Source organism: Argiope bruennichi, chromosome 2 (genome assembly GCF_947563725.1).
Source record: "Argiope bruennichi chromosome 2, qqArgBrue1.1, whole genome shotgun sequence".
Taxonomy (NCBI): domain Eukaryota; kingdom Metazoa; phylum Arthropoda; class Arachnida; order Araneae; family Araneidae; genus Argiope; species Argiope bruennichi.
The window spans coordinates 121,414,823-121,441,703 of record NC_079152.1 but is presented as its reverse complement, the minus strand read 5'-3'; the positions used below and the strand labels follow the sequence as shown (position 1 = coordinate 121,441,703).

General features: G+C 26.6%; 1 protein-coding gene across 2 annotated transcripts in view; it reads left to right on the top strand.

Annotated features, from left to right (window-relative positions):
• The window catches only part of LOC129955414 (insulin-like peptide receptor), a 134,054-nt gene extending 107,527 nt beyond the window's left edge, over positions 1 to 26,527 (top strand). For both annotated transcript variants that reach the window (XM_056068221.1, XM_056068223.1), the window contains exons 3-25: positions 5,568 to 6,110; positions 6,455 to 6,627; positions 8,036 to 8,228; positions 9,657 to 9,755; positions 10,832 to 10,979; positions 12,305 to 12,519; positions 13,235 to 13,373; positions 14,063 to 14,116; positions 14,223 to 14,392; positions 14,536 to 14,706; positions 15,786 to 15,999; positions 16,575 to 16,842; positions 17,751 to 17,835; positions 18,203 to 18,354; positions 18,454 to 18,622; positions 19,020 to 19,119; positions 19,203 to 19,264; positions 19,760 to 19,896; positions 20,009 to 20,073; positions 20,960 to 21,092; positions 21,252 to 21,550; positions 23,944 to 24,078; positions 24,843 to 26,527. In XM_056068221.1, coding sequence (XP_055924196.1) covers positions 5,568 to 6,110; positions 6,455 to 6,627; positions 8,036 to 8,228; positions 9,657 to 9,755; positions 10,832 to 10,979; positions 12,305 to 12,519; positions 13,235 to 13,373; positions 14,063 to 14,116; positions 14,223 to 14,392; positions 14,536 to 14,706; positions 15,786 to 15,999; positions 16,575 to 16,842; positions 17,751 to 17,835; positions 18,203 to 18,354; positions 18,454 to 18,622; positions 19,020 to 19,119; positions 19,203 to 19,264; positions 19,760 to 19,896; positions 20,009 to 20,073; positions 20,960 to 21,092; positions 21,252 to 21,550; positions 23,944 to 24,078; positions 24,843 to 25,332 — 4,214 coding nt within the window. In that variant the 3' untranslated portion in view covers positions 25,333 to 26,527. The remainder of the gene's footprint in view (positions 1 to 5,567; positions 6,111 to 6,454; positions 6,628 to 8,035; positions 8,229 to 9,656; positions 9,756 to 10,831; positions 10,980 to 12,304; positions 12,520 to 13,234; positions 13,374 to 14,062; positions 14,117 to 14,222; positions 14,393 to 14,535; positions 14,707 to 15,785; positions 16,000 to 16,574; positions 16,843 to 17,750; positions 17,836 to 18,202; positions 18,355 to 18,453; positions 18,623 to 19,019; positions 19,120 to 19,202; positions 19,265 to 19,759; positions 19,897 to 20,008; positions 20,074 to 20,959; positions 21,093 to 21,251; positions 21,551 to 23,943; positions 24,079 to 24,842) is intronic.
• The last annotated feature ends 354 nt before the right edge of the window (positions 26,528 to 26,881 follow it).

Below are 26,881 nucleotides of genomic sequence, written 5' to 3'. Positions count from 1 at the left end.
ATTATATCAGGTTCTTTTTTTGTTGTTGTTCACTCAAAATTTATTTTTGCTCACATAAATTAACATTTTATGTTTTTCCTTTAATTAATAAATAGTAGTGTCTTTTTTTTTTTTACTTGTTTTCTCAACTTTAGATTGTTTCACGCACGTTGATCATATTAGAATAACTGTGTAAAGTAAAAATTGAAAATAATTTCTCTGAAACAATATCTTTGATAAATTCAATCTGGTTCAACTTTGATAATGAATGATTTTGACCAATCAAGCAAAAAACGAACTCCCCCCCCCCCAAAAAAAAAAGTCAGTCCGGGGCTATCCGTCAGAACATTATGCACTCGTAACGAAGATTTTAAAGAAAAATTCAATTTTGCCTCTTTTTTAATTAAACATTTTTAAAAACTTTATATAATCCTAGCTATATACTTATTCTATTTTTAATAATTCTGGAATGTTTCGGCTGAATTGAAAAATCTAATCACTTAAGATTGGAGTTTTAGTAGTGGTTTTTTAATTAATGTTTTCCCCCTTTTTTTTTAAAAAAAAAAAAAGGAAGGGTTTTAAATTAAAGATATTAGCCTTATTGCCTAAAAATCACCATATGAAGAATTTTTTAAAAAATATATAAATGAAGAAGAATGAATATATATACATAAATACACGGATTATATTCCTATTGTACTTTCGTATTCTTTTCACATCGGAATTGAGAAATGAATCAATTTTGAAACTACGTGTTGCAATTGTGTTTCCGTCCCTTTCATAAATGGAAAAATGATGATAGGTAAATGTTAGTAAAAGGTGAGAAAATTTAGTTTTAAAAGGAATCGCGCGCCTTTTCCCCTCATCGCTCTTGTTACGAAATAGATTGGATAAAATGCGACAGCGTTTGTCTGGCATTCCCTTGAAAATCTTGCACTTCATCCTATCGGAAATAATTCTCTGCGATAGAAATGTAAGATTACTTCTAGAGAGTCGAAGGACTCTCTCTTTTCTTACGCCAAAAGCACGAGCCCACTGACCTACTTTTAATTTGTCGGATTTCGCTACCAGAGAGAGACAGGTTACCATTTCGAAGAAGTTGTAAACAAAATCAGGGCCAATGACGTCGGCGCGCCAGCGCGACAACTTTATCGCCCGTCTGCCCGTCGAAGAGAGAAAGGGCGAGAACCTGTGGTAAAAATCAATAAATATTTTGATACTATCTAAATTTTTTGATTTTTTTTTCCCCCTCGTATCTCTACTGTCTCGCTTGCCGTTTAGTGTAGGTGGAAGAATTCTATGTAATCCCATTGTATCTTATTGTTTTATTTCAATTTCCAAAAGTTCTGTTTAATCATTTTAAGCATTGTTTTTTATGGTCTGTTTTTTTTTTTTTTTTTTTTTTTTTTAAGTATGATCATTCTAATTGTGAATTAAGGCATAGTCGGTGAGGACTTATAAAGAAAGAAAAAGAAAAAAAATGAGAGAAGAAAACAGGAAAATTGAGGATATTTGTGAAGAAGAAAATAAAAATTATACTTGCATTTTACTTTTAATTTATGTTGAGGGCTTTTAAATTTCAAATGTGTATTCGAGATAAAACATGCTAAAGAAAACTAATTCATCCATCTAAATCCATCTTTATTTGAAGAACTTTTCGATTTAAATTTGTTGAGCTAAAATTCTTTTCGTAAACTACTAATCAATGTTTAAGAGATAATTAGATTTTCCTGTTTACAACTGCTGCTTCCCCCACCCCCGTCTTTTCAATGTCAGAGGGATGATGAAAAGCTCCCCAGATAAGTTTTATACCTTCCGATTTGAAACACTTTTTTGGAGGGGGGGGGGAGTTAAAACTAATGTCCATTATTGATATTTTCACAATTTTTGTACGTTGATTTACCATTTGTATACTTATTTTAATTTTAGTTTAGTTAGGAGTTTTTGAAAAATCTTATTCGATTTTTTTTGTTTTGTTTTGTTAAAATCAAAATTTAATTTTTTGTTTTCCCTCCACAATTCCGGAGCGAAATACATTATTCTAAAAATACTAATTTTATCTCTGTACAGTTCTTTCTATATTTCATAAAATTTTAATACATATTTTATATATATTTTACAGCAAAACTTTTCATTGTTTTAGTTACTTGATTTATATTCATTGCGATGATATAAACATATTTATATTCGCCTGTCTCTGCTATGTAATTTAGAGTAAATTTTAAAATTTACTCTAAATTAAAGTTAGATGAAAGAAAATTAAAACATTTTCATATTACGATAATAGAACTTAAGTTTTGAATCGCCTTTAATTTTTTTTTTTCTAGAAATTTCGAATATACTTGAAAACCATGTTACTCCGAAGGCATCTGACTAATAACGTTAAAATTATAAGCATTAGTATTTTTAAAAAATCGTTACCTTTATTTTAATTTATGTAGATTCTGAAAAATGGTTGTAATAGATTCCCCCCCCCCCCTATTTCCTATGGGTTGCATAAATAAAACAAGAATTAACTAAAATAAGATTCAGAAGTCTTAGTTAAAAATGTAGTTCATTTTAAAAACATTCTTCCTTTTTTCACCGAGTATATTCTTTTTAATCTGATTCTATAATACTTTGACTTAATAGTTTTTCTTAATCTTAACAAATAATAATAATTTTAATATATATATATATATATATATATATATATATATATATATATATATATATCTTTTTAGAGCAAGTTTTGAAATGTGTAATTGTTTCATTGAAATATTCTTTAAAGCCCCTAATAATCATAGTAAAACGTTGAATGCATTTATTTGAAAAGCATGAACAATTAATTATTTAAAGCGCTTTTAATCTTACCCATCTTTTATTTAGTACTTTTGCAGCATCTTTTTCATTAAAGAAGACGATATTCTAAATTTTGAATTTAGTCTGGATGTTCTAGACGCTGTTTTGAAACATGATTATAATTTTTAATAGAATGAAATTGGATGTTGTTGTAGATTAGTAGTGTCGGAGCAAGAACCGTCGCAAGGAACTCTTTGTTTCGCAAATACGCTGTCCTTGGCTAGGGCAATACTATCAATTACATTATATCAAAAAACTGAATTAAACTTCAACAAAATTGAGAAGTGATGCATTGTATAAAACATGCTGCCATTTACATAGTAAAAACGTATACATACCATCAGTTCAATTTCGTCGCAGGAAAATTCATTGCTCTGTAATATCTTTACTGCTGATTTTCTTTAAAACGATTGATTATTAGCCTTTTGTTTCATGGATGGATTTTCCTTGCCCGGGGCATCATCGTTCATTATGTTATGATGTCAGAAAGTTAAACCATAACTTCAACAACGGTGCATTCGATGACGTGTTGTCATTAACCCTGTGGAAGTGCATGCATATTTTTGGAACAAAACATTCGTACAAATCTATCAAAGAGTTACCTATCTCCGGTAATGACCTTTTATAGAAAAAAGAAGTCGAATACCTACGACTTCTCTTGACGGCAAGTTCGCCTTCATAAACATATTAGTTATATACGATGTATATTTTGAAAGAAAGTTCGTTTCAGTTATTTCCCTTATTCATAGACACTCCCTGCTCTTATTAAAGACTTGCTATAATGCAAACTAATGCTTTATTCTATTTTGGTATGTGCAGCTGAAGGTGTGCAACAAAAGCGTGCAGATGGAAAATTCAAATTCTGCAGATTAAAATTCTTTGTATCATGATATGTAAGAAATATTGCCATACATAAGGGTTTAAAAATTGATAAAAATTAGAGATAGTATCCAATATGCATACCCATATGTAGCATCCTATTGAATCCTTCTTTCTACTTTTTAATGGTCTGAAGTGATATCCTTTGTTTGATTCTTTTACTGTAGCCTCAAAATTAGTCAAACCTTTATTCTAAGCGGCTTCTGTAACCAGACTTAAAATGTTATGCTGCCAATTTTCTGAGATTTTCACATGTAAAACTAAGAAAACTTTGATTTAAAACTACGAAATTTGACGTACATGTGTAATGCAGGGGGAAATGTGCACTTCGGAGTGATTTTTAAAAAATTATTATTGATAATCAAGCAAGATTGTTTCGCACTTCCGTACTACTGAAAATTTAATTATGCAAAACTATTTTTAATATTATTTTAAAATTTAAAAAATTATACTTTTAATGATCCCAATTTAATTGACGTACAGTTTACTCCTTGAATTTTGACTTTTTTTAAAAATGATATATTTTTTTATATGATTGTCATTGTGTCTATGAAATTCCGTCCGTTTTTATTGAAGCCATTTATCAAATATTTAATTTCATGATTGCTCAAAACTAAGGACGGAAGATTCTTCTTATTATCTGCACAGCTTAAATGAGAAATCAGAGAATGACGTTATATTATCTTAAAAGACAATGCGCAATTTGAAGAGTGATTAGTGTTTATCCAGACAGTTACATTTTCAATGGCACTATGATACCATGCGACTCTTAAAGTACTCATGCATACAATAAATAGACAAATATGATTATAAAATAACCAGTCCTTTAATGTCTATCACAATTTGATGCCGAGAAATACTTTGTAAATATAAAGCGGCATTTTGTTCTCTGATACTTAAGAGTTTATTTGAAATCAGGCATAACCAATATGCTCACTAAAGGAGATTAATAGTCAGTAAAAGGCATTCAATCTTAAGGGTTCTTGTTTATAAGTACAAATAAAACATCTTATCAACTTTTGAAGGTTTTATGTTTTAATTAATATGATTGTGTTACTTTTTTGCAATTTAATGCATTGAAACATTCTCTTTCCTAGTAGGTAATAATCCGGGCAGTCATCATACTCCTCATTTAAAAGTAGAATTTGCGAACTTAATCAGCGACTAACTATATAGGAGTGCTTTTCGATAAATAGAACTTAATATTAATTGTACTTCTTTACTACCATGCTTTTTTAAATCAGTCAGTGTTTCTTTCTTTCAGTGTGCATATATATATATATAATATCGTGACAAATAATATTTACCTACTCTCATTACAAAAAAAAAAAGGGACAGAAAAGAAAAAACTTTGTCTTGTATCGAATGACGATTAAAAATAAATTATGATACTTCTGGTAGAATGGACAATTTCATTCATCAGTTTTATTTGAGTAGTCTGGACAAATAACTATCAGCAATTCGAACATGTATTTATATTAATTAATTTAATTTATGATAATTTTGATACATATTATTAATTGTGCGTGTTACAGCATTCAAAATATATAACATTTTTTAGACTATTTTTTATATAAAATTTAAACAGTTTTTTATATTTCCTTACAAAGATTGTTTATTATTATTTTATTCCGCCTAAGATTGATATTAAACAGAATGAAAGTTATTTCATTCATTTATACATAGTTTATTTAAATATTATTAAAGAATATCAGCTATATTTTTGATAACATAATTAATTTCTTCTGCTTCTGTGTCAGAATTTTACATTGTATTTGATTGATTATCAAGATATGAATCATACATAACTTAGTTTTTATCTTATCAACCTTGTGATATAATTCTTAATTTGAATTTTGTTTTTTTAGTGTGCCTAGATGTTGACATCCGGAATTCTGTGTCTATGTTCAACAAATTAACGAACTGTTCTGTAGTGGAAGGCTCGGTACAAATTTTACTAATTGACAATGCGGAAAGCAAGGACTTTGAAAACATGACTTTTCCGAAGCTTAAGGAAATTACGGGTTATCTTCTTCTCTATAGAGTACAAGGTCTTCAGTCACTGTCTAAACTCTTCCCCAACTTGGCAGTAATACGAGGAGACGTACTGTTTCACAACTATGCTCTTGTCATATATGAATTGCGTGCCATACTGGATGTTGGACTACTTAGTTTAACAACAATTCTTCGAGGATCTGTTCGTATTGAAAAGAATCCACATTTGTGCTATGTAGAAACCATCGACTGGGATATAATTGCCAAAGCTGGTCGAGGTGGACATTTCATCAAAGATAATAAAGCATATGCTCAATGTCCCAATACGTGCCCTGACAGTGATTGTCCAAAGAGTAGCAATTCCAAATCACGAATGCAGCAGAAACTATGTTGGAATTCTCATGCATGCCAGAAAGGTGAAAATATTTCTTCAACTTTTCTGTTAAAGCATTCTTTGTTAAACAATTTAAATATTTAACTATTAATTATGTTATATCATTGTTTAGACTTCTTAATTTCGTTACTTTAAAAAAAAAAAAGATGTTTGAAATATATTTATTTTTTATATCAGTTTATTATATATATAAGTTTATTATATATATATATATATATATATATATATATATATATATATATAATTATTATTATTATTATTATTATTATTATATAATTTTTTAAAGAAAAGAAGGAAACTTAAATGCTCTGCAATTATTTAAGAGCTTTTTAGATTAAAAGTATTTTTTTATTTCTTTTTTTTTAGTGTGTAGTTCTAACTGCCTGTATCAAAATTTGACATGCTCATCTAGAGATCAATGCTGCCATCCAGAATGTCTTGGAGGCTGTAGTGGACATTTATCCAAAGAATGTGTTGCATGCCGGCATGTTGTATATAATGTAACATGTGTAAGTCAGTGTCCACCTGGTACTTATAAAGTATGTTGATTTTTTTCTCTCTTCTCTTCTTAACAATTAAGTTGATTTTAATGTAAAAATTTGGTTTCATTATAATTTACTATGTTGTCACATGCACTGGTTTAAATATCTTCATTTATAGCATAAGGATGCTAATTGCTAATAATCTGGAATATGATTTCTTTATAAAAAGAAATTATGTATCTGAAGAATTGCATTTTGTAACAGGTTTAATTCTTTCAAAATGAAGTTCAATCTGAGCAATTGATGTTGGCTGTAATGATTTTGCTGAATTACATTTTGAAATCATTTCATCATAGCTATTGGTGGTTAGAATTCACATTACTGTAATCACAAGTTTATCAATCATCCAAATCTTTTCATATCTTATTCAGATTCTGTTTTCATGGTGAAATATTTAGCACTGTGTCATGTCATAGATAGTCTAAGAATCCTCGGCAACGATATTGTAATATTTTCAAATAATCATTCAGTCCTTTCATCACTTAAAAATAATGAGAAATAGCCCCTTCCATTCTCCCAAGATCATGTGACGACTTGCTTCAAAAATTCGTGTAAAAAAATACCTTAAAAAAATTGTGAGTTTTCAGTTAATTAGGTATCTCAATGAATGAAGAAACAGATTCACTTGCAAAGGTGGTGGTATCTAGCATCATTTATAGATGGGATTTCTTTAGATGATTTTATCTCTGATATGAAAAGTGCTCCATAAAAATTGTAACAGAGAACTATAAATGTAGCAACTGTCATGATTCATATGAAAACACCCCATATTATCCCCATCACAGATTAAGTCTCGAAACAGGGGTTATATAATCATTACACATATAATTAAAATGTTCATTACTCCAAGCTATTACAAAATTCATCCTAACTATCAAGCTTTATGGAATAATTGCAATGAAGTTAATGACATTACCTTTATCTTATTAAAATGCACAAAATTTCTGCCTTCAAAATGGATCTTTGGAAGTAATTAAAAATTACTCAACCGAACATTATGCAAATTCCCTTTAATCACCAGCTCTTCTCAATTAAAATCATCTATTCGGCTCCCTTTAAACTTTCAAGCATTTTAATATCTTTTCTCAATCTCCTAGCATTCAGGAAGTAACAGTTTTTATTACACCATATCCTATTCTGTTTTTCTTTCAAATCAAGTCTAGAATTAACAAGACAAACAAGTAACATGCAGTTTAAAAATAATTGTATGTTGGATTTTAGCTGGGCAATTGATATTTTTAGATTTTTTTCCATACTTTCATTTTTAATTTTTGACTGGTATAATGCATAAAATAAACCTTTAGTTCTTTTTTTTCTGCTTTTTCTTAATCTAATGTAAATTGACTCACATAATTATTATTTAGAGGTATAAGTGTATGTTTTTTGCATTTTTTTCCTTTTACAGTATTTAGATCGAAGATGCATTGAAGCAGAGAAATGCAAGAGGATTCAGAACAAACTTTCCATTACCCGAGACAGCCAAGAAATTTATTGGAAACCGGTAAAAGGAGAATGTCTACCTCAGTGCCCTGTTGGTTATGCAGAAAATGAACGGAACAAACATGAATGTAAACCATGCAAAGGGCAATGTCCGAAAAGTAAGTCAGTGTCTTAAATTATTAATTACATGAAAAAATGTTTTTATGTTTATAAAAAAATGTTTGAAGCCCAGGGTAAAAATTTCAGCATTGATATAGGAGAAGAGTTTTAATTGTGATTCGATACCAGCTAATTATTAATATCTTTTAATAGATTCCTTTCATTTATTTATATAATGCTTGTATAGAATATGTGTTCAGAGCAAATTATTTTTAAAATTTGCATGAAAATTAAATATTCTGTTGAATGGAAATCTGTTAAAAGCAATCATTGTCCTTTGTATCACTTTTAGGTATTGTTTTGTCCTATTGGTAAGATTTACCTTTCTTTCCTTAATTATTTCTATTATTAAAAAAACTTGTTGGTGCATTTTACTTTCTTGGAAATTTATTATTTTGATCTTGAATGATAATAATATTAATTAATTGCATAAGACCTTAAGAGTTATATAAACTATCTACAAATAGTAATACAGCAGAACCTTGACTTTACAATGTCATTGGAAGGACATAATCATCTCAGACAACTGAAATGATTACAATAGAAATTGAATTTTAAATTCTATTCTTTTCTATCAAATACCACAACACCCCCTTTTGAAATTTTAAAAATGAATAAGTTTGCATGTGTTTATTATGTATAAAAATTTATTTTGTTAATTAGCCAACTTCTTTTATAAATTATCTTTTGAACTGTTAACAGAAGAATGTTTTCTCCTATTCAACAACACATTTACAATGCCATTTTTTTTTTTTTTTTTTTTTTTTCATATAAATGTGTGAGATTTGCTGACAAAATTATAGAAGGTTCTTAAGAATGGAATTGTATTTCTTCCATTCTGTAAATAACTTTTTAAGTCATAATATATAACCTCCTGACAGTGAAAGTCTTTTACAAGTCATTAATTACATCATAAAAATTAACATCAGTACCAACTTTTACACTCATTTCTAAAAACATTCTTTGTATTCTTTCTGTAATATTTATTTTTTTAAAAATGGAAAAAAAATCACTAATTAATGTCCTGATAATGGCTTAGTTAATGGAGATGAAAATTGATAGAGGCTAGGATAATCAAAATGTATTTAGAGATACAAGTTAATAGAGTTTCGATACGTAAAGGAGCATTTCTATTGATATGCAGAAAATGATATTTTTTTAACATTAATATTCACATAGCTTATTAATTATATTAATATGCAGTTATTAAACTAAAAAAATTCACTAAATTCTAAGATTGTAATGATTTTTTACAAGATATTTTAATACTTTATTTGTAGACTTATTTTATGGTCTTTATTTCCTACAAAGCATTCAGATTTCTTTAAATAAAAACCACCTTTAGTACAAATATTTTTTATAGTTTAATTCTGAAAGACTATACTTTTGATATTAAATTTATCATTTAAATTTGCATTCTATTTTAGTTTGTGCTGGGGCTGTTATTGATAGTGTTGGATCGGCACAGAAATTAAAAGGCTGTACACAAATATATGGTTCACTAGAAATACAGATTCAAGGAGGAGGTAGGAAACTTGACTACTAATTTCAATATTACTTAACTTTAATTTTTCTTTGACTACTACTTTAATTTTTCTTTATCATCAAGATTAATTTGATTTTGAATTCTGTTTAAAATATTTGAAAAAAAAATTGTTAACTTGTAGTGAAATAATATTTATGCAGTTCTTGCATAATGTTGTATATGTTGTCATATACATATATATATATAATATGATATTATTAATAAAAGAATATTATACTGTTTTTTCCAGCACTAAGTTTGCAATTAAATGTGCCTAATATTCAACATTCAATTTTTTTAATGCTGCCATTTTAAACATTTTAGTCCATATATATATATATATATATATATATATATATATATATATATATATATATATATATATATATATATATATATATATATATATATATATATAAACATAATTTTGCAGATGCATGGCCAAAAAAAAGAAACTTTTAAAATTAACTTCAATTTATTTTGCACAGTCATAATTTATACAGGAAAGAAGCGATGATAAATCACGCCTGTTTACATCACAATACAGAATCAAAGTGACTACAATTTTACCCTTCAGTGATTTTACTAAGGGAATCTGATAATGATTTCTTTTACACATGTAGATTTAGGAAAAGGAATCATAGGTATCTTTCTGTGGGTGTTTATCCCTTCATTGCTGATGTTGAAACTATAGTCACCAATTTTGTTTAGTGCATGCTAGACATAAGTAAATAAAAAAGTTTTGAATTGTATCCGGAATTTTGATAATATTTCAGAATGAACTTAACATTGGCTAATTTAAGATAAATAATATTAATAAAAGAATATTTTAATGGGTTTTTACACTATTAAGTTTGAAATTAAATGTGCCTAATATTCAATATATGATTTAAATATTGTCAGTTAAAAAATTTTATTCATATAAATTCTATTTCTCATATAGAATTTGACATCTCATGAAAATAGATATTCTAATTAGTTTACATTTGTTTTCCCCATATTTAGCATGTGTTCTGTTTAAAATGATTCTTTTTCATTATTAATGGTTGAATCACTTGTCTGTCTTATCACTTGCAGATAACATTATAAAAGAACTGGAAGCAAGTCTTAGTAGTATTCAAGAAATTAAAGGATATCTCAAAGTAGCACGATCCTTTCCTCTTGTATCTTTGAATTTTTTAAGAGATTTAACTGTTATCCATGGAGAGCAGCTTGATAAGAAAGAGTAAGTTTTGCAGAATTTTCTTCAATTATTTTGAGTATGTCTAAAATATCTAAAAGCTAATTGGAGGGTATATGCTTATTGTGATGTGGGGAGGGGATGTAAAACTGTATTACATGAAGAAAAAAAATTACGAATATTATGAAAGCCTTTATGTATGCTATTATATAATGTCTACATTTCTTATTATTTCACCATTAAGAGTTGTATAAGATATGTGATTTAAAATTCAGAATAAGTGCCAATGATTTTATTGAAGATATTTATCAAACTTTTTATATCCATTACTTTGAAATATTTTTTAATGAACTGTTGGTGTGGTGAATAGATTGTACTATTTATTAGAAGTATTTAACTAAAAAAATGTGAAAATGGCTGTTCTACAAGCTCATTTTATTATTACTACTACTACAAATAAAAATTCATTTTGCCTCATATTTCTCTCGATTTGCAACTTGAAGCAAAAATTTGCTTCCAAATGCATTAAGGCTTTATAAAGCCATGTTAGCATTTAATTTGTGAATTATGAGATAATTGTATGATGTTTTTATTAAAAAGCTGATACCTGTAGATTAGTAAAGTTGTATTGGTTTTTAATGATTATGAAATTCACTGTACAAATTTATCAAATTTTAAGTTCCTCTATATTTTATACATTCTTATTTATTTCTCAAAAAATTTTTAATCACCTATCAATTTAATGCAATAATTACTTGGTGTAAGAGGAATAAAATAAAATTAGAAAAAATTGACTACCAAATAAAATAACTGTTAATGATTATATTGGGTCAATCTGTAAATATAGCAATGATAACTTTGAGTTTATTCAGATTTTAGATGTTCTATGAAATAACATATTTTATATATTATTTTTCCTGTAACGAAATCTGTTGTGGTGGAATCAGTGTTTGCATACATATACGCACATACTCACCACACATATTAAATATTTTATTTTTACAAAATACATATTTCATTTATTTGCATTCAAGTTAATGTATACTATGCACCTCATTTTTTTTGCAATTATTTAATTTAAAATTATACATCTTAGATGAAAATGTTAACAGTATTAAAATATTGATAGTTTAATACTATTATCTCCTAAAGAAAATTTTATGCTTCAGAATTGATGTCAAGTGTATGGTTCAAAATTTAGTGTCAAATGAAATTATTTATAGAATAATATCAATGCTGCTATAATAAATGCAATTCATTTATTTACAAAAAAAAGGTTTTAAGAATTAATAAAAATGTTGTTTTATTATTCCTGTATTCATATGTAATTTTGTATTTTGATGTCTAAGATTTAAGTTGTAATTCTATAGGTATGCACTCCTTGTATTGGACAACCAAAATCTTCAAGAGCTTTGGAACTGGGAAAGTAGGAAAACTAAACTTCGCATTGAAGGTGGAAAAGTATTTTTTCATTTCAACTCCAAATTGTGCCCGAATAAAATTCAAGAACTCAAAAAATATGCTGAAGTAAAGGACTGGGATGAGAGAGATGTTTCTCCTAGTTCAAATGGTGACAGAGTGGCATGTAAGCTTGAAATTCCTATTCAAATCAGTTAATTTTTTTTTTAATGAAGCAACAAACCATATTTTTTATAAAGAGCATAGCTATATAGTATAAGAATGATGTAATAAAATAGGATCTCAGCATTCTGTTAGTATTTGTTACCATTAAAGTTGCATTATAATTTGTCATTTTTAAATAATTTTATATTATTGTGTTATTTACCTTATGATTTTATTCACCTTTTCTTTATAACCTGTAAGCTCATCTTTCTATATTAAATCTGTATCATTAATTTTTTTTAAACTTCCAAACATGTTTTTAAAAAATTGTAATTCTATAGGTATGCACTCATTACTATACCAGAAAAAAAATAAGAATTGATTCTGCCTCACTCATGATCTTAGCTTTTGCTCTGTTTATTGCATATATACATTAATGTTTTTATAGTTTGAGTGTCTCTTTAATAAGATTCTTAAAAATTTATTGTTATATAGATTAAGAATATCATGATCTATTAAACTGGAAATACTGTCGGCACATTTTTAGGCTATTATTCCATAGAAATGCCCATTACTTATTTAATGAAAGTTTGTATGTTCTGTTTAAATTAAGTATTATTTTATATCATGTTTCTAATGATGCATCTTGTATTAGAAACACTATTTTTTTTTAATTATTATTATTTTATGAGGAAAATTAAATATTCAAGATTTTAATTCCTCATATTTAAATTCAGGTAATATCGTTGACATGAATCTCACAGTTTGGGGAATCAAAGCTAATGTTGTTGGTTTGTCTTGGAAAAATTTTCGGAAAACCCACGAAGATATGGATTTTCGCTCTCTACTTGGTTATGTAATTTACTACAGAGAAGCGTAAGTGATTTGTGTAGAATTTTTTTTTTTCATTCTTAATTTTTTTACATAATTTTTAATTAGTCTTTACATTTTATTCATTTAATATCATAATTAAGAATTTTTCACAAAAAGTGTTCTTTTTTTAATTTTTTATCAGGATTTTTTTTTAAAATTTAGTAAGAAATATTATACAAAAATCATAAATATATATGAGCATATATTTCTGTAATGTTTTAAATATTAAACTTATAATGAGAACAAGCTTTTTAAAGCAATCATTGAAAAAAATTAATTACTTCAAGAAAATTAAAATCAAGCAAAAGAATGTTTTTTGGAATCACTGGAAAAAAAATGTTTTAAAAAAAAGCATATTTTAAGTATTATAATAATGGTTTTGAAGAAATGGCTCTGATATATTTTTTAAATAATGTTTGACACCTCAAATACATACCCTGACTTCTTGTTATTATTAAATATGGAGGTGCTCTTGAATAAAGTCTACATTTAAGTAAATGTCTACTTGTGCCATTTTTATGCTTGAAATTGTGCATAATGTTAATAATAATTGTGCATAATTTTTCATGTTAAATGTATGTTTACATATTATTTTCTTCATTTTATTTTAAATGACATAAATTGATTTGTTTTTAATTTTTTTTTTTATTGTATTGGTTAATACTAATAACATATTTTTTTTTTCTCCTCAGTCCTGATAGGAATGTTACTATATTTGATGGAAGAGATGCCTGTGGAGCTGACGAGTAGGTTTTAATTAATTTTATTCACCTAACTACTTTTTTCTTTTCGATGACATGTTTTTAGTACAAAAATTGTTCTTCACATTTAATATTCACATAAAAATTTTAGGTGGAAGATAGATGATGTGGATGCTAATGATGAAGATGAAAGCATCATAACATTGTTACCTCATTTGAAGCCATTTACTATGTATGCTGCCTACATGCGAACTTACACAATAGCTTCTGCTTTAGTGGGAGCTCAAAGTCCTATTATTTATTTTACAACTAAACCATCTAGTAAGTTTCTTAAATATTTATGCTTATTTAGTGGAAACTTTTTTCCATTTAGTATGCATAATCAGCACACCTTTAGTAATAATATATGATATAATGTAATGAACAAATACAATATGAATTCATGAAACATATTCTTTTTGTAGCACCATCATCTCCCGTAAATGTTCAAGCACACGCATCATCTCATAATGAAATCATTATAACATGGCATAGTCCAAAGCATCCTAATGGAATCATCACTCATTATGTCATTGATGGAATTCGTGAGAAAGATTCTTCTGAATTCATCAGCCAAAGGAATTACTGTAATGAGCGTGAGTATCTTTAAATATTACATCTTTGCATAAATGATGCTTACTTAAAAGGGTTATGTTCTGTACCAAAATCGTGGCAAAAGCAATATTCATTCTCAGAGCAAATTCCTTTTTTTTTTTTTTTTTTTTTTTAAGTCATTAACATTTTAGAGTGGTGAAAAGTTTATATAGGTTGTGATCCCAAGCAACTTGCTTAGGACAGTGTTGATTCTTAAGATATTTCATTTGTTTTCATCTTTCTAATTTATCTGTAATGAAATAATTTTCCTCAAAAAGTTTGAGTCTCAACGAAATTTTTGAAAGAAGAATGAGATACTTAAAATTTTGCCCTATCAAAAAGGAGGACTTTGAGACAAAAAATGTTTTCAGAACTTTGTTAATAATATAAGAGAGATAGCAATAAAAAAAGAGAGAAATTTTAAGTTCGTGAATTCAAGATTGTGTGTGCTTATATGCAGTAGTATATTTTTCAGCAAGTTTTGTAAACCTTATTAATATATATATATATATATGTTTACTGTGTGTCTATAAACTACCAACTCAAAATTTTGTATAATTTCATGACTCTTAGAACTATTAAATAAGTTCCACATCAGTCGTGTGTTCATATGGGGGAAATACATTCAAGTAAACAATTAACTGCATGCTTGTCATTGTGATAACATACAGAAATTGCATATACAAATGTGCCATCATTATGTGAATCAAACTTTCTAATTCAGTGTAATGCATATATTTGAAAGAAACCTATATCCCTTGTTTTTATAATTGCGAATACTACATTTTATCCGAAGTTTGAACAGATTCCTCAAAGTTGTTAGTTTCTTTTGGGTCAAGATTCTATATGGTTTTATTTACTTATTTTTTTTTAAATATTACCATGAATTATTACACTTTTTGAAATTTGGTATGTGAATTTCAAACTTATGAAATATTACTTCATTGTTATATTGCCATTCTTTTGTAATTGAAATCATTGTTTATTTTAACAGTTTTTCTTTTAAAGACATAATCTTCTTAGAAAGTGTTTGTGTACTAATTTACTTTGTAATCTGATTACTAATTTTTTTCCCTTCTAGCTTTGGTTATGTCCGATTTTAAAAAACCTAATCAGGACAAAAGTACTGAAATTAGTGATATGTGGACATTTGAGGAGAAGAAGAAGCCTAAAGAAAATGAATCAAAAAATTGCTGCTCGTGTTCCAAGACAAAACCTTTGCCAAACATAGGTGATGACCCAGAAGCACAAATACAGTTTGAAGATTTTCTTCATAATAAAGTATACTTAAAAAAGTAAGGTTTTAGTCATGTAATTATACATTGCACATTAGCAATAATGTATTTTATTTATATATTTTAATTTAAAAAATAGCAATTAGAACAGTATGTTTGACTGAATAATTTGAAGGGAAGTTTTTAAGAATATCAATGAAGAAAAATTATTAAAATGTTGCTATAATGTTTGAGCCAAATGTGCCCGGATGGAGTTATATGTTTTTAATTCTTAAAATTTTATACCATGAATTCATATGAATTTTATTCCTTTTGTTATGAAATTTTTTTATGGAGAATCTGATAAGTTAAAATATATATGGCATCATTCAAAATTATTTATAAATTCAAAAAAATTCCATATATCTTTTAATATATTATTTAGATAAAAATTTGAAAAAATGTTTTGTTGAAAAGTGTAGGGTGTTCCATTTTGTTTAAAGACTTTTCCACTCTCCTAATTAGAAAATGTTTCCTGAAAAATCCATAATTAAGAATTAACCTGAAATTCCATTCAAAAGATTGCTAATACATGTATTGTTATAAAAAATATTCCCTTTTAACAGTTCTTTTTTTTTTTTTTTTTTTCTCATCAGCCCCAATGCACCTAAAACTCCAAAAAATGTTTCTGTGATTCCAACATCCTCTCCAGTTCGAGATGCAACATCATCTAATTTCCTAAATGAAACATTCACATCTAAACCAGGAAGAACATCGTCAATTACTCCTGTTGTGGAAAATGTTACTGAAGCAACAACAACATTGCTTCCAGAACTTGAGGAAGGATATTTTCACTATGAAGTCCGTGATGCTATGTTCCTTGCTGTAAAAAACCTCCATCACTTTACTGAATATACTATTGAAGTATGTGGAAATCATTCTCTTCTAGTTCTTATCTTTTTAAAATATATTTTCATTTCAAGAATGGCTTTCTAATTTAATTTTCTCAAAAATTTTATAGTTGAGCTTAGGAATTTTTTTTAAAAAAAGTACTTAATATTATGTAACTGAAAATAATTTTTTTTTGATTGAAATTAAGTACTTATTTGTTAGTTTGATTCCTGTTAGTGTATTTATATTAAACAGGTATGATTTTTGTATTGTTTCTCTTGGAAGAGAGATTGAGTGATTGCTTACTTTTGCTGCAAAAATGAGTACTGCATCAGTGATAAAAACAATTTATTTCAACTTGAAGTAAGAAAGCATAATATAATAAAAATAACATTATTTTATCTATTTATTCATCCTCCACTGCTATTGCATCAATTGCCTATAAAAATTTACTCTCTACTTATATATAGTTAAAAACTTGTTGCTAAATCTAATTGGTTTTATAATATCATAGTCAATTCTTATTGGCCATGACCTCACAGCTATGAAATTTATATAAAATAAATACAATTCAACTCAATGAAGAAAAACAGTATATCTAATTAGATGAGTTGAATAAAAACGATTTTTAAGTCATGAAATAGCTTATAAAAGACAACAGTTTCATTCTAAACGTGTTGTATAAATCAAAATTTACCCTAATTTTTAATAATTTTTTACTTTAAAGTTAGATTTTATAAACAAAAAAAAAAAGCAAACAAACATATTTTTTTTCATGATTTTTTTTTAACGAAAAGATTATATGTTGATTGTGAAAAACATGAAAAAGTATTTCACTTTTAAAGTTAACATTTATAATCTAATGTTATTCACATTATTAACATTTATATTATTTTTTTTTATATTTCCTTATAAAAATTAATAAGTAAATACTCGATTAGGTACGAGCTTGCCAAAATAAGGATGAATTGGATGATGAGCCATGTAGTTCACAAAGTATTACCACAGTTAGGACATTTCCATTAGGTAAGTTATCAGTCTGACAAAAATTTCTATTATTTTTCATTACTTCTGACTCATTTTGTCTAAATAGTTCAATTGAATGTATTGGATAAACTAAATCATTTCTTTTATGAAACATACAAAAAATTTTCAGCTGCTTTTAATAAGAATGCAATTTTATTGTTATGTAGAAATTGCAATGATTAAAATGTAATGAGCCTAATAATTGAAACTAATTACATATTGATCATTTTGTATAATTCGAAGAATTTTTTTTTTTTTTTAATGTATTGTCAATTTTTCAAAACAGTTTTTTTTTAATTTGTCTACAAATATTGCTGATTTGTTTAGTGAACACAAATTTTCTTGAATATTAAAATGTATTTTACAGGTGGTGCTGATGATATTGATGTATCAAGTATTGTAATAAATAATGAAAATTTAACCAGTGGCATCTTGTTTGTTAAATGGGATGAGCCAAAAGATTATAATGGTTTAATTGTTAATTATCACATAGAGATAAGATCTGCAGAAGCAAGCGAAGTAAGCTAATCTCTCTATTATTTTTTTTAACTAGTTATATGTCTCTAACTGTAAGTTTCTAATCCAATTTTTTTTTTCATAATTATTTTTTTATTTTAGTATAAACCTCTACCTGTATGTATAACTCAAGTAGAATATCAAAAAAGAAGTGGATATAGTCTATATGACTTGCTACCCGGAAATTATTCCTTGCGTTTGAGGGCTACCTCATTAGCTGGAAATGGCAATTGGACAACACCTTTATATTTTGTCATTCCAGATTCTAGAGGTAATATTTCATTGTTTTAAAGTTATATTAGTGTTAAAGCACTGTTTAAAATTTAAAAATGTTGCTTTTAAATACTGAACTATATTTATTTCTCTGAGAATATTATTTTCTAACATTCAAATAATTGTATCTGCTTAAATTGAATTAAATGGCTAATGCTATTGCATTGTATACTTCATTTTTTGATAACTAACCATTTATTTGTAAAGAAAGGAATAATGTTTATCAATAAATATGAAGTTAGAAATAGAAGTGAAAACTTATTTCATAAAAGAATATATATTACTCATATGCAATTTATTAACATTTTGTAATTTTATATTTATTGTTTTACATATGAATAATTACACTTTTATACATTAATTGTATTATTTCACAAAATAAATGTTGTTTTTAGGTGGTTTAAGATCAGAGATCTTGGCATTTTTAGTGGTAGCTGTTATTATAGTCTGCATCATTATTCTTGGAGCTGCATTCTATGTTTTCTATCGCAAAAAGTAAGTTTTGTCAGAATCGCAAAATTTATGTTTACTTTTCATTACAAAAACATAAATTATTAAAATATATCTTGTTTTTTTAGATATTTGAATGACATACCTACAATGCTGTATGCTTCTGTGAATCCAGAGTATATGAGTGCAGGTACATATTTTTTTCATTATTTTTTTCACAGAAGTTCTGTAAAATTCAAGTACTGGCATATAAAGTATTTATGTATTACAGATTTTTTTTTTTTTCATTTCCTTTTTGTATACTTTTATATAATGAAATTTTTGAATGTTTTTTTTTTTTTTTTTTTTAAGTTTCATCTATTTCTTCATTTTCATTATCTGTGAATAACATCTTTAACATTTATATATATATTTCAAACATTAAATGAATGTTTCTGATTACTTTTTTAAGTTGATAGTAATCATCTATAAAAATTAATTATTTATAGTTATGTGAATATGTAAATCTAGGAAATTCTCATGTACTGAAGAAGCTATGAAGTAGAAATGTATAGTATACCATATTGTTTTGAAGTATAATATTTTGCTTCAAATTAAAGTAATTCTATTATCATTTTGATAACTAAATTTATTTTATTATATGGTTTTTGTATGTTACTGAAATGTTTTTCTTTGTTCTTTGAAGTTTACGAACCAGATGAATGGGAAGTGCCTAGAGATAAAATCAAGTTACTTCAAGAGCTTGGACAAGGATCATTTGGTATGGTGTACAGAGGGGAATATGAAACTTCTGATAAACAAATTTTGAAATGTGCTGTCAAGGTAAAGTTGCTTATTTTATGTATATTTAAATTTCTGCATTTTTATTTCCTTATTTATTTTTACATTTTGATTAGTAGATTTTTGCTCAAGATAATTTTTTTTCCCTTCTTAGACTGTGAATGAATCTGCATCTCTGAGAGAAAGAATTGAATTTTTGCAAGAAGCATCTGTGATGAAGTAAGTGTGATGTAATGCAAAATGTCTTGCTTCTTCACTTGTGCCTAAGTTAATTATTATGCGTCAGTTTGCCAAATTTTGATTTTAAATTAAATTATTTTATTTTCCTTGTAATAATTTGCATTAGTGTTTTTTGAGTGTGAATTTATTATATAAATAATTAATAAGTTTTATAATTTTTTCAGTTTTAGTTAGGTATCATGTTTCATAAAGTAATTCTTTTTTAGAATTATGAATTTCGAAAAATGATGTCCAATTTAACTATTCATGAAATAGAAATAATAATTAGTACTTGTAAGAAACCTTTTTGAAGTATTACTTGTGTAAAAATAAAATAATCAATCAAACATGTTAGTTTCTTCATTTTTACACATAAAAAAATGTTATTAACTTTGTATTTTTCTCTTTTAGCATAATTTCTGTGTATATATAATGTTTGTTTAGTCTGAAAGTTGGTTTTTCTTACCTTTCATAACCATCATTTTTTCTTTGGCAACTCTTTCTTTATTGGTTTCCTCTTTGACCTCTCATTTTAAGGTTACTATTAAGGACCATTAATCATCATTAAAGTATTGTCAAGAAACCTCTGAATTTCCAACTTTTCAAAGAATCATTAATCTGAAAATTTTATTAATTTATGGTATTCTTTACTACAAATTTAAATTCCATAAACTTGTATTGGTAATATGAAACTGTATTATTGATTTTAATTATGCGGTTGAATTCTAAAATGTAGTAAAAGTGTTGGCTGGTAACTGATCTAAAGATCGAATTTTGTCTTTCCACAGAGGATACAGGTTTCTGTCTTCAGATAAGCATTTCATAAAAAAATTTGAATTATTGTTCTATCCCAATCTCAGATTTATTTTTAATCTTTCTTCTACAGGGCTTTCAACTGCCATCATGTTGTCAAATTGCTAGGTGTTGTTTCCAAAGGCCATCCAACTTTGGTAATAATGGAGTTAATGGGCAAAGGAGATCTAAAAGCTTATCTTCGATCTCGTCGCCCAGACAACGAGGTATAAATGACGAATGAAATATAATTAGTTTCCTATTTGATACAAAATTTGCTTGAAACTACTTAATTGATATTATATATTGTGGAGTTAACTTTGTGATTTCATCATCTTAGAATTTAAAGAATTTGCAATAGTTTTATCATTAATATTCTCTTGCAGGATAACATTGCTGGACCTCATTTACCTCCACCAACATTGAGTGAAATTTTGCAAATGGCAGTTGAAATCGCCGATGGTATGGCTTATCTTGCTGCAAAAAAATTTGTGCACAGGGATCTAGCAGCTAGAAACTGTATGGTTTCTGATGACTTAACAGTAAAAATAGGAGATTTTGGAATGACTCGAGATATTTACGAGACTGACTATTATCGTAAAGGTGGTAAAGGTTTACTGCCTGTGCGATGGATGGCACCAGAATGTTTAAAGGATGGATTATTTAGTTCGCAATCTGACATATGGTAAGCTATTCTATTAATGAGTTTGATTAAAAATTTCTTTGTGCAAAAGTTGTTGTATGTTGTTAATAAAAATGGATATTTATAGCATAATCAAAGCATAAATGTGAAAATTTTGCAATTTTTTTTTTAAATTCTAAAGTACTGATGAATTTATTACTTTATCCTTATCCACTTATTATTTACAAAATAAATATATTTTTTTTCATGTCATCAGAATTATAACTTGACGAACATCTATCAAGTTTTTAAGTTGCTTTTAAAAATTATAACTTTAAAATATGTGATACATGAAATTTATTTTATTTTGATTATTGTTATTTTAATTCAAAAAAAAATTTTACTCAAGAAATAATTTGTAAAATATTTTTTAAATCTAGATCTAAAAAAATTAATCTTAAAAAAATCCAAAAATTCAATTACTTTAAATTAATTTTAAAAATTAAAATAAATTTTTAAATTTATTTTTTAGGAATTCAGATACTCATTAAATATCATGTTTTAAAAAATTGTTTATTATCTCTGAAATAATTCCAACTTTTTCTTTTATTCTTATCAAATTCTGTTTTAATGCCTGAGAAATTATTCTAGAATTCTTCAGTCCACACATTTAACTTAATTTCTGCACTTTCATTTACTTTTAGATAATATTAAATATTCTAGTTCTGCAATGGTTATTTTATTAAAAAAAAAGTTAGTAGTATAAGTTAAAACATCTAATTTAAATGTTTTTATTACAAACTGGAAAGGAAAGAACTATAACTGTATATATGTTAGTAAAAAATTTATTTATTCTTTTTTTTTTTATTTACTTACTTATTTAGTTTTTACATGTATCCCAATATGCTTTAATTATAATGTATGATTTTTAAAATTGCATTTTTGTTTTTATGTTACAGAATATTTCTATTCAGCATTTATTATCAATATATGTTAATTCTTGATACTGATTTAAGTGAAAAATAATGATATATGTAACAAAATATTCTATCTGTCATCAATGTTAACTTTTATTGGAAACGGGCATTTACCAGAATAAGTCATTCACAATAACATATGCATTATTTTCTTCTGATTTAATCTGTCTATTGGTAACAGGCATTTACCAGAATAAGTCATTCACAATAACATATGCATTATTTTCTTCTGATTTAATCTGTCTATTGGAAACAGGCATTTGCCAGAATAAGTCATTCACAATAACATATGCATTATTTTCTTCTGATTTAATCTGTCTATTGGAAACAGGCATTTGCCAGAATAAGTCATTCACAATAACATATGCATTATTTTCTTCTGATTTAATCTGTCAATGTGTAAAGAAAAAATTATGACTGCATTATGGTTAATAAATTGCTATTGTTTATTATAAATCATAATTTACTAATATTTAATAGCAGTTTTGCTAGCATAATTATTTCAGTTTTAAATTAAATTTAACACCCTGTTAATAAATTGCTTTTTTTTTTTTTTCCTCCTATTTCTACCAGCTTATAGCAATATTATTTTATATTGGTTTTTCCTTTGTATAACTGAAGTAAATATGACTTTAAATTATGCATCAAACAATAAGTAAAATCCTAGAAATACACAGTGCACCAGTAAAGTCAATAGTATGAAGATACAATTCTGTGCATTTAATAAAAAATGCACAGATTTCGGTAATTTTTAATGTCAGAATAAAATGCTGTATAATCTAAGGTGAAATTTTACCAGTGGATTTTACTACTTGAATTTTAATCGGTTAATAAAATGATGCTCCTATTTATATACTATTTATAATTACAGAATATCAATCTTTTTTGTTTATATTTATTTATTCAAATTTAATTTTTGACCTATAAATGATTATTCTGTAGTATATTTATATGACCTACCTTATTATTTAGTTTCTGTCATTTAGAAAATAATTATTACCTAATATTGTTAACTGCCATTTTGTTTCGTAAAGGTGAATGAATATTTTCAATTAATCATTTGAATGTGTGAGGATCTTAAGATAGAAATCAGATAAATAATTGGAGATTAAAAATGATGAATGTTGTAGTCACCAAAAAAATATAATGCCATATTTTATCCTAAAATGCCACACGAACAGTGCTTTCAAATAATTCTTCAAGTAATTCAAAAGAGCATGTAAATAGCGATTCATATAAACAGTTTTTGATATTTACAGCATTTATCAGTTTTGGCTCTCAGCATACAGTTTTAAATTATGTATTGTTATTATCCTATTGTATTTATTTATGTGCTAGTTTTACTTGACTTTTCATTTAATATTGAATATTTTGAGTAAGTTTATGATCTGATTTTTTTTTATCACTCTTAATCTACATAAGTTTATATATTTAATTGCTTTTCATAAATGACGCTGATAATTTATTACTTTTTTAAAGGTCCTATGGTGTGGTACTTTGGGAAATGGCAACTTTAGCATCCCAACCATACCAAGGATTAGCCAATGAACAAGTACTCCATTTTGTAATTTCTGGTGGGAAAATGTCAAAGCCTGAAAATTGTCCAGCAAAATTGTAAGTACACCATTATAGATCACTGCAAAAGCTTTTTCATTAAAACTGGTTTTATCATAACTTGTTAAAAAAAAAAGACAAAGAAACCCCTAATGAAATGTTCAGAAATCCTGGATTTTTTCTCTTAATTGTTCATAGATTAAACAAAACGATTTTTGTATATAAAGTTTAGTTTAAAGCTTTTTTTCAATCCCCCTTTTTTTACTTTATATTACAATATTAAAAATATTTTTTGTAATAGTTTTAAATTGTTTTATTTGTATTTCATTAATTTCCCAAATGTTACATGCTTTACAGAAATACTTAATAGATTTATTTTCCGTGATTAAAGCTAATTAATTGGATTTTATAGGTATTGAAAAAATATTAAGGTCATCTATCTAAAAACATTCCTTTTATGAATAAAATGAAAACTACAGATAGGATCAATCATTTGCATTTTAAGTTAAGAACTTGCTTTGTATATAATTAATGGACTAATATTTCTGAGTTATATTTTGAATAATACTTGCACATGTTATGAGAAAATTTGAACTCTTGATGCATCGTAAGCATTACAAGTGAACCTATTGACTTTTTCACAAAAAAAATATTATGTTTTTATCTAGTAGTTAATCATTTATAGCTGATAATAATATTGATGACTGAGTAATCATCCATTATTTTTATTATTTGTGATTCTTTTTATGCATATTTAAATAAAATCAAGTATCTTCTTAAAATAACCATTTAGAAAAATTAAATTTAATAATCATATCTAACAGGTATGCCATAATGGAGCTGTGCTGGGCCAAAAATCCAAAGGCACGACCAACTTTTACAGAACTCATAGACATGCTGCTTCCAGATATCAACCAAAATCATTTTCGTGAAGTGTCCTTTTATTTCACTCAACGACAGGAGACGAGCGCCAAAGAGACTGACGTTGACTCAGCCACTGCTTCAACCCCTATGAGGACTCAGTGGATGGACTCTCAAAACTCACGAGAGGATTCTGATGCTGAATCAGAAATTGCATTTTTCCCTCCCACAAGGAGCATTACCCAAAGAGACTATACGAGGGGAAAAAATTCTCTTGATGGTAATGCAAGAGGGGACAGCAGAGCTTACAGTGTTCATTCCAATGATGGCAGCAAAGGCATGTCTGTAACGTCTTCGGACGATAGTAAAGGTAGCAAAGTGAGTAGTACTTCAAACGGAAGTGTACCCAATGGACTTGTACCTTATGTACCCTGTCGAACTACCACATGTTGATTGTACATTAAATGTGTGCTGTCGTATGGTGCATGCATGGAACTTCAATAACTGAAAACTACATAAATATGTGTTTGGTCTTTTAACTTCAAAACCTGTACAGATCTTGTGTATATGTGTGCTTGTCATTGTATGTATATGTATATATATGAGTATATGTATGCATACAATCCTATACATATTATTTATGACCTTGTACAGTATGTGTCTGTCATCCAGTGATTCCAGAACAGTAGGAACAGAATTTTATATGAGTGTGTCAATCTATGTGGCTTGTGTCTTCTTAGCTATATGTATCTGAGCTCTCGTCTTTTATTTTTAAATCATCAGAGTCAGGAGTTTAATCTGTTTTTCCTTTTAGTCAGCTAACTATTTTGTACATTCCCTCTGATTTCAACATCTGTCATACTATCATAGTTTTTTTATGTTAACATTTTGTCAATCATTTAAGAGTTATGCTTTGTATTGTGCTGTGTATCATCAGTAAGAATATCTCTTATAATGACTAGCTCCTGGTCAAGTACTATTTGAATGATTGACAATTTGTTTTGATTGTTTATTGGACAATATTTAGCAACAACTGCAATTGCAACTGTCATGAAAAATTTGATTCTTATTGTAATTGATTCTGGGCATAAAATTTTAAATTTATATGAAATTAATTTTTAAACAAAATTGCAAACATCTGTATTGTCAAAATTAATTCAGTTGTTGGGTATAATTGCTGCAATTTGAAGATTATTTATTAGAAACTATCAAATATTATTTGATAAAGGAGTGCATTTGTTGTTTTGATAGCATTAGGAACGAAGCAAGTTTTTAAAATTATTTTATTAAATATGTAAGTAAATTCTTAATATATAAAATTTCAAAAAAGAGAGACAAAGCAGAGAAAATCTTGAAAATTTTAATGAATGAAAAAGATAATTGTAAAACTTAATTGATTAATTCATATTCTCTCTATTTTTTTATTTTTATTTATATACATTAAATTTGTCGATGATACAAGATTATGCTTTTAAATTTTTTTGTCTTTTCAAAATTTCTAATGAATTAAGAGAACAATACTTTTTATCTATTAGCTCAAAAAACTGCAGAGATTAATTTGTTACAGAAATTATATTAAAAGTAAATGTGTTATTTTTGTAAAGTTTTGGTAAGTTATTTTAATAGAAGGACTAGAATTTTTTAGAAATATATTGCTGCTTATTTCTTAATATTCTTGGTAGAAAGAGAAAAAAAGAAATTTTACTTCCTTTTTTTTTATCAAAATATTTTTCTTTTTAGACCAATAAAAAACAAATCTGCTCTATTGTCGAAATATTTTGTTTTGACTAAAAGTTTTATTTGTATAATCATGTTGGTATTTTATTGTGTTATTCACAATTACCTAAATTTGTTTTTAACCAAAAACTTATTTTATCAATTTAAATTTGGTAAATTGCTGAAATTTTAATAATAATATCATATCCAATTCTCAATAATAATTTTTAAATGGGTTATTTTTAGTATGGTGAGGAAAATATGTTGTTTGATTAATTATTTCTGA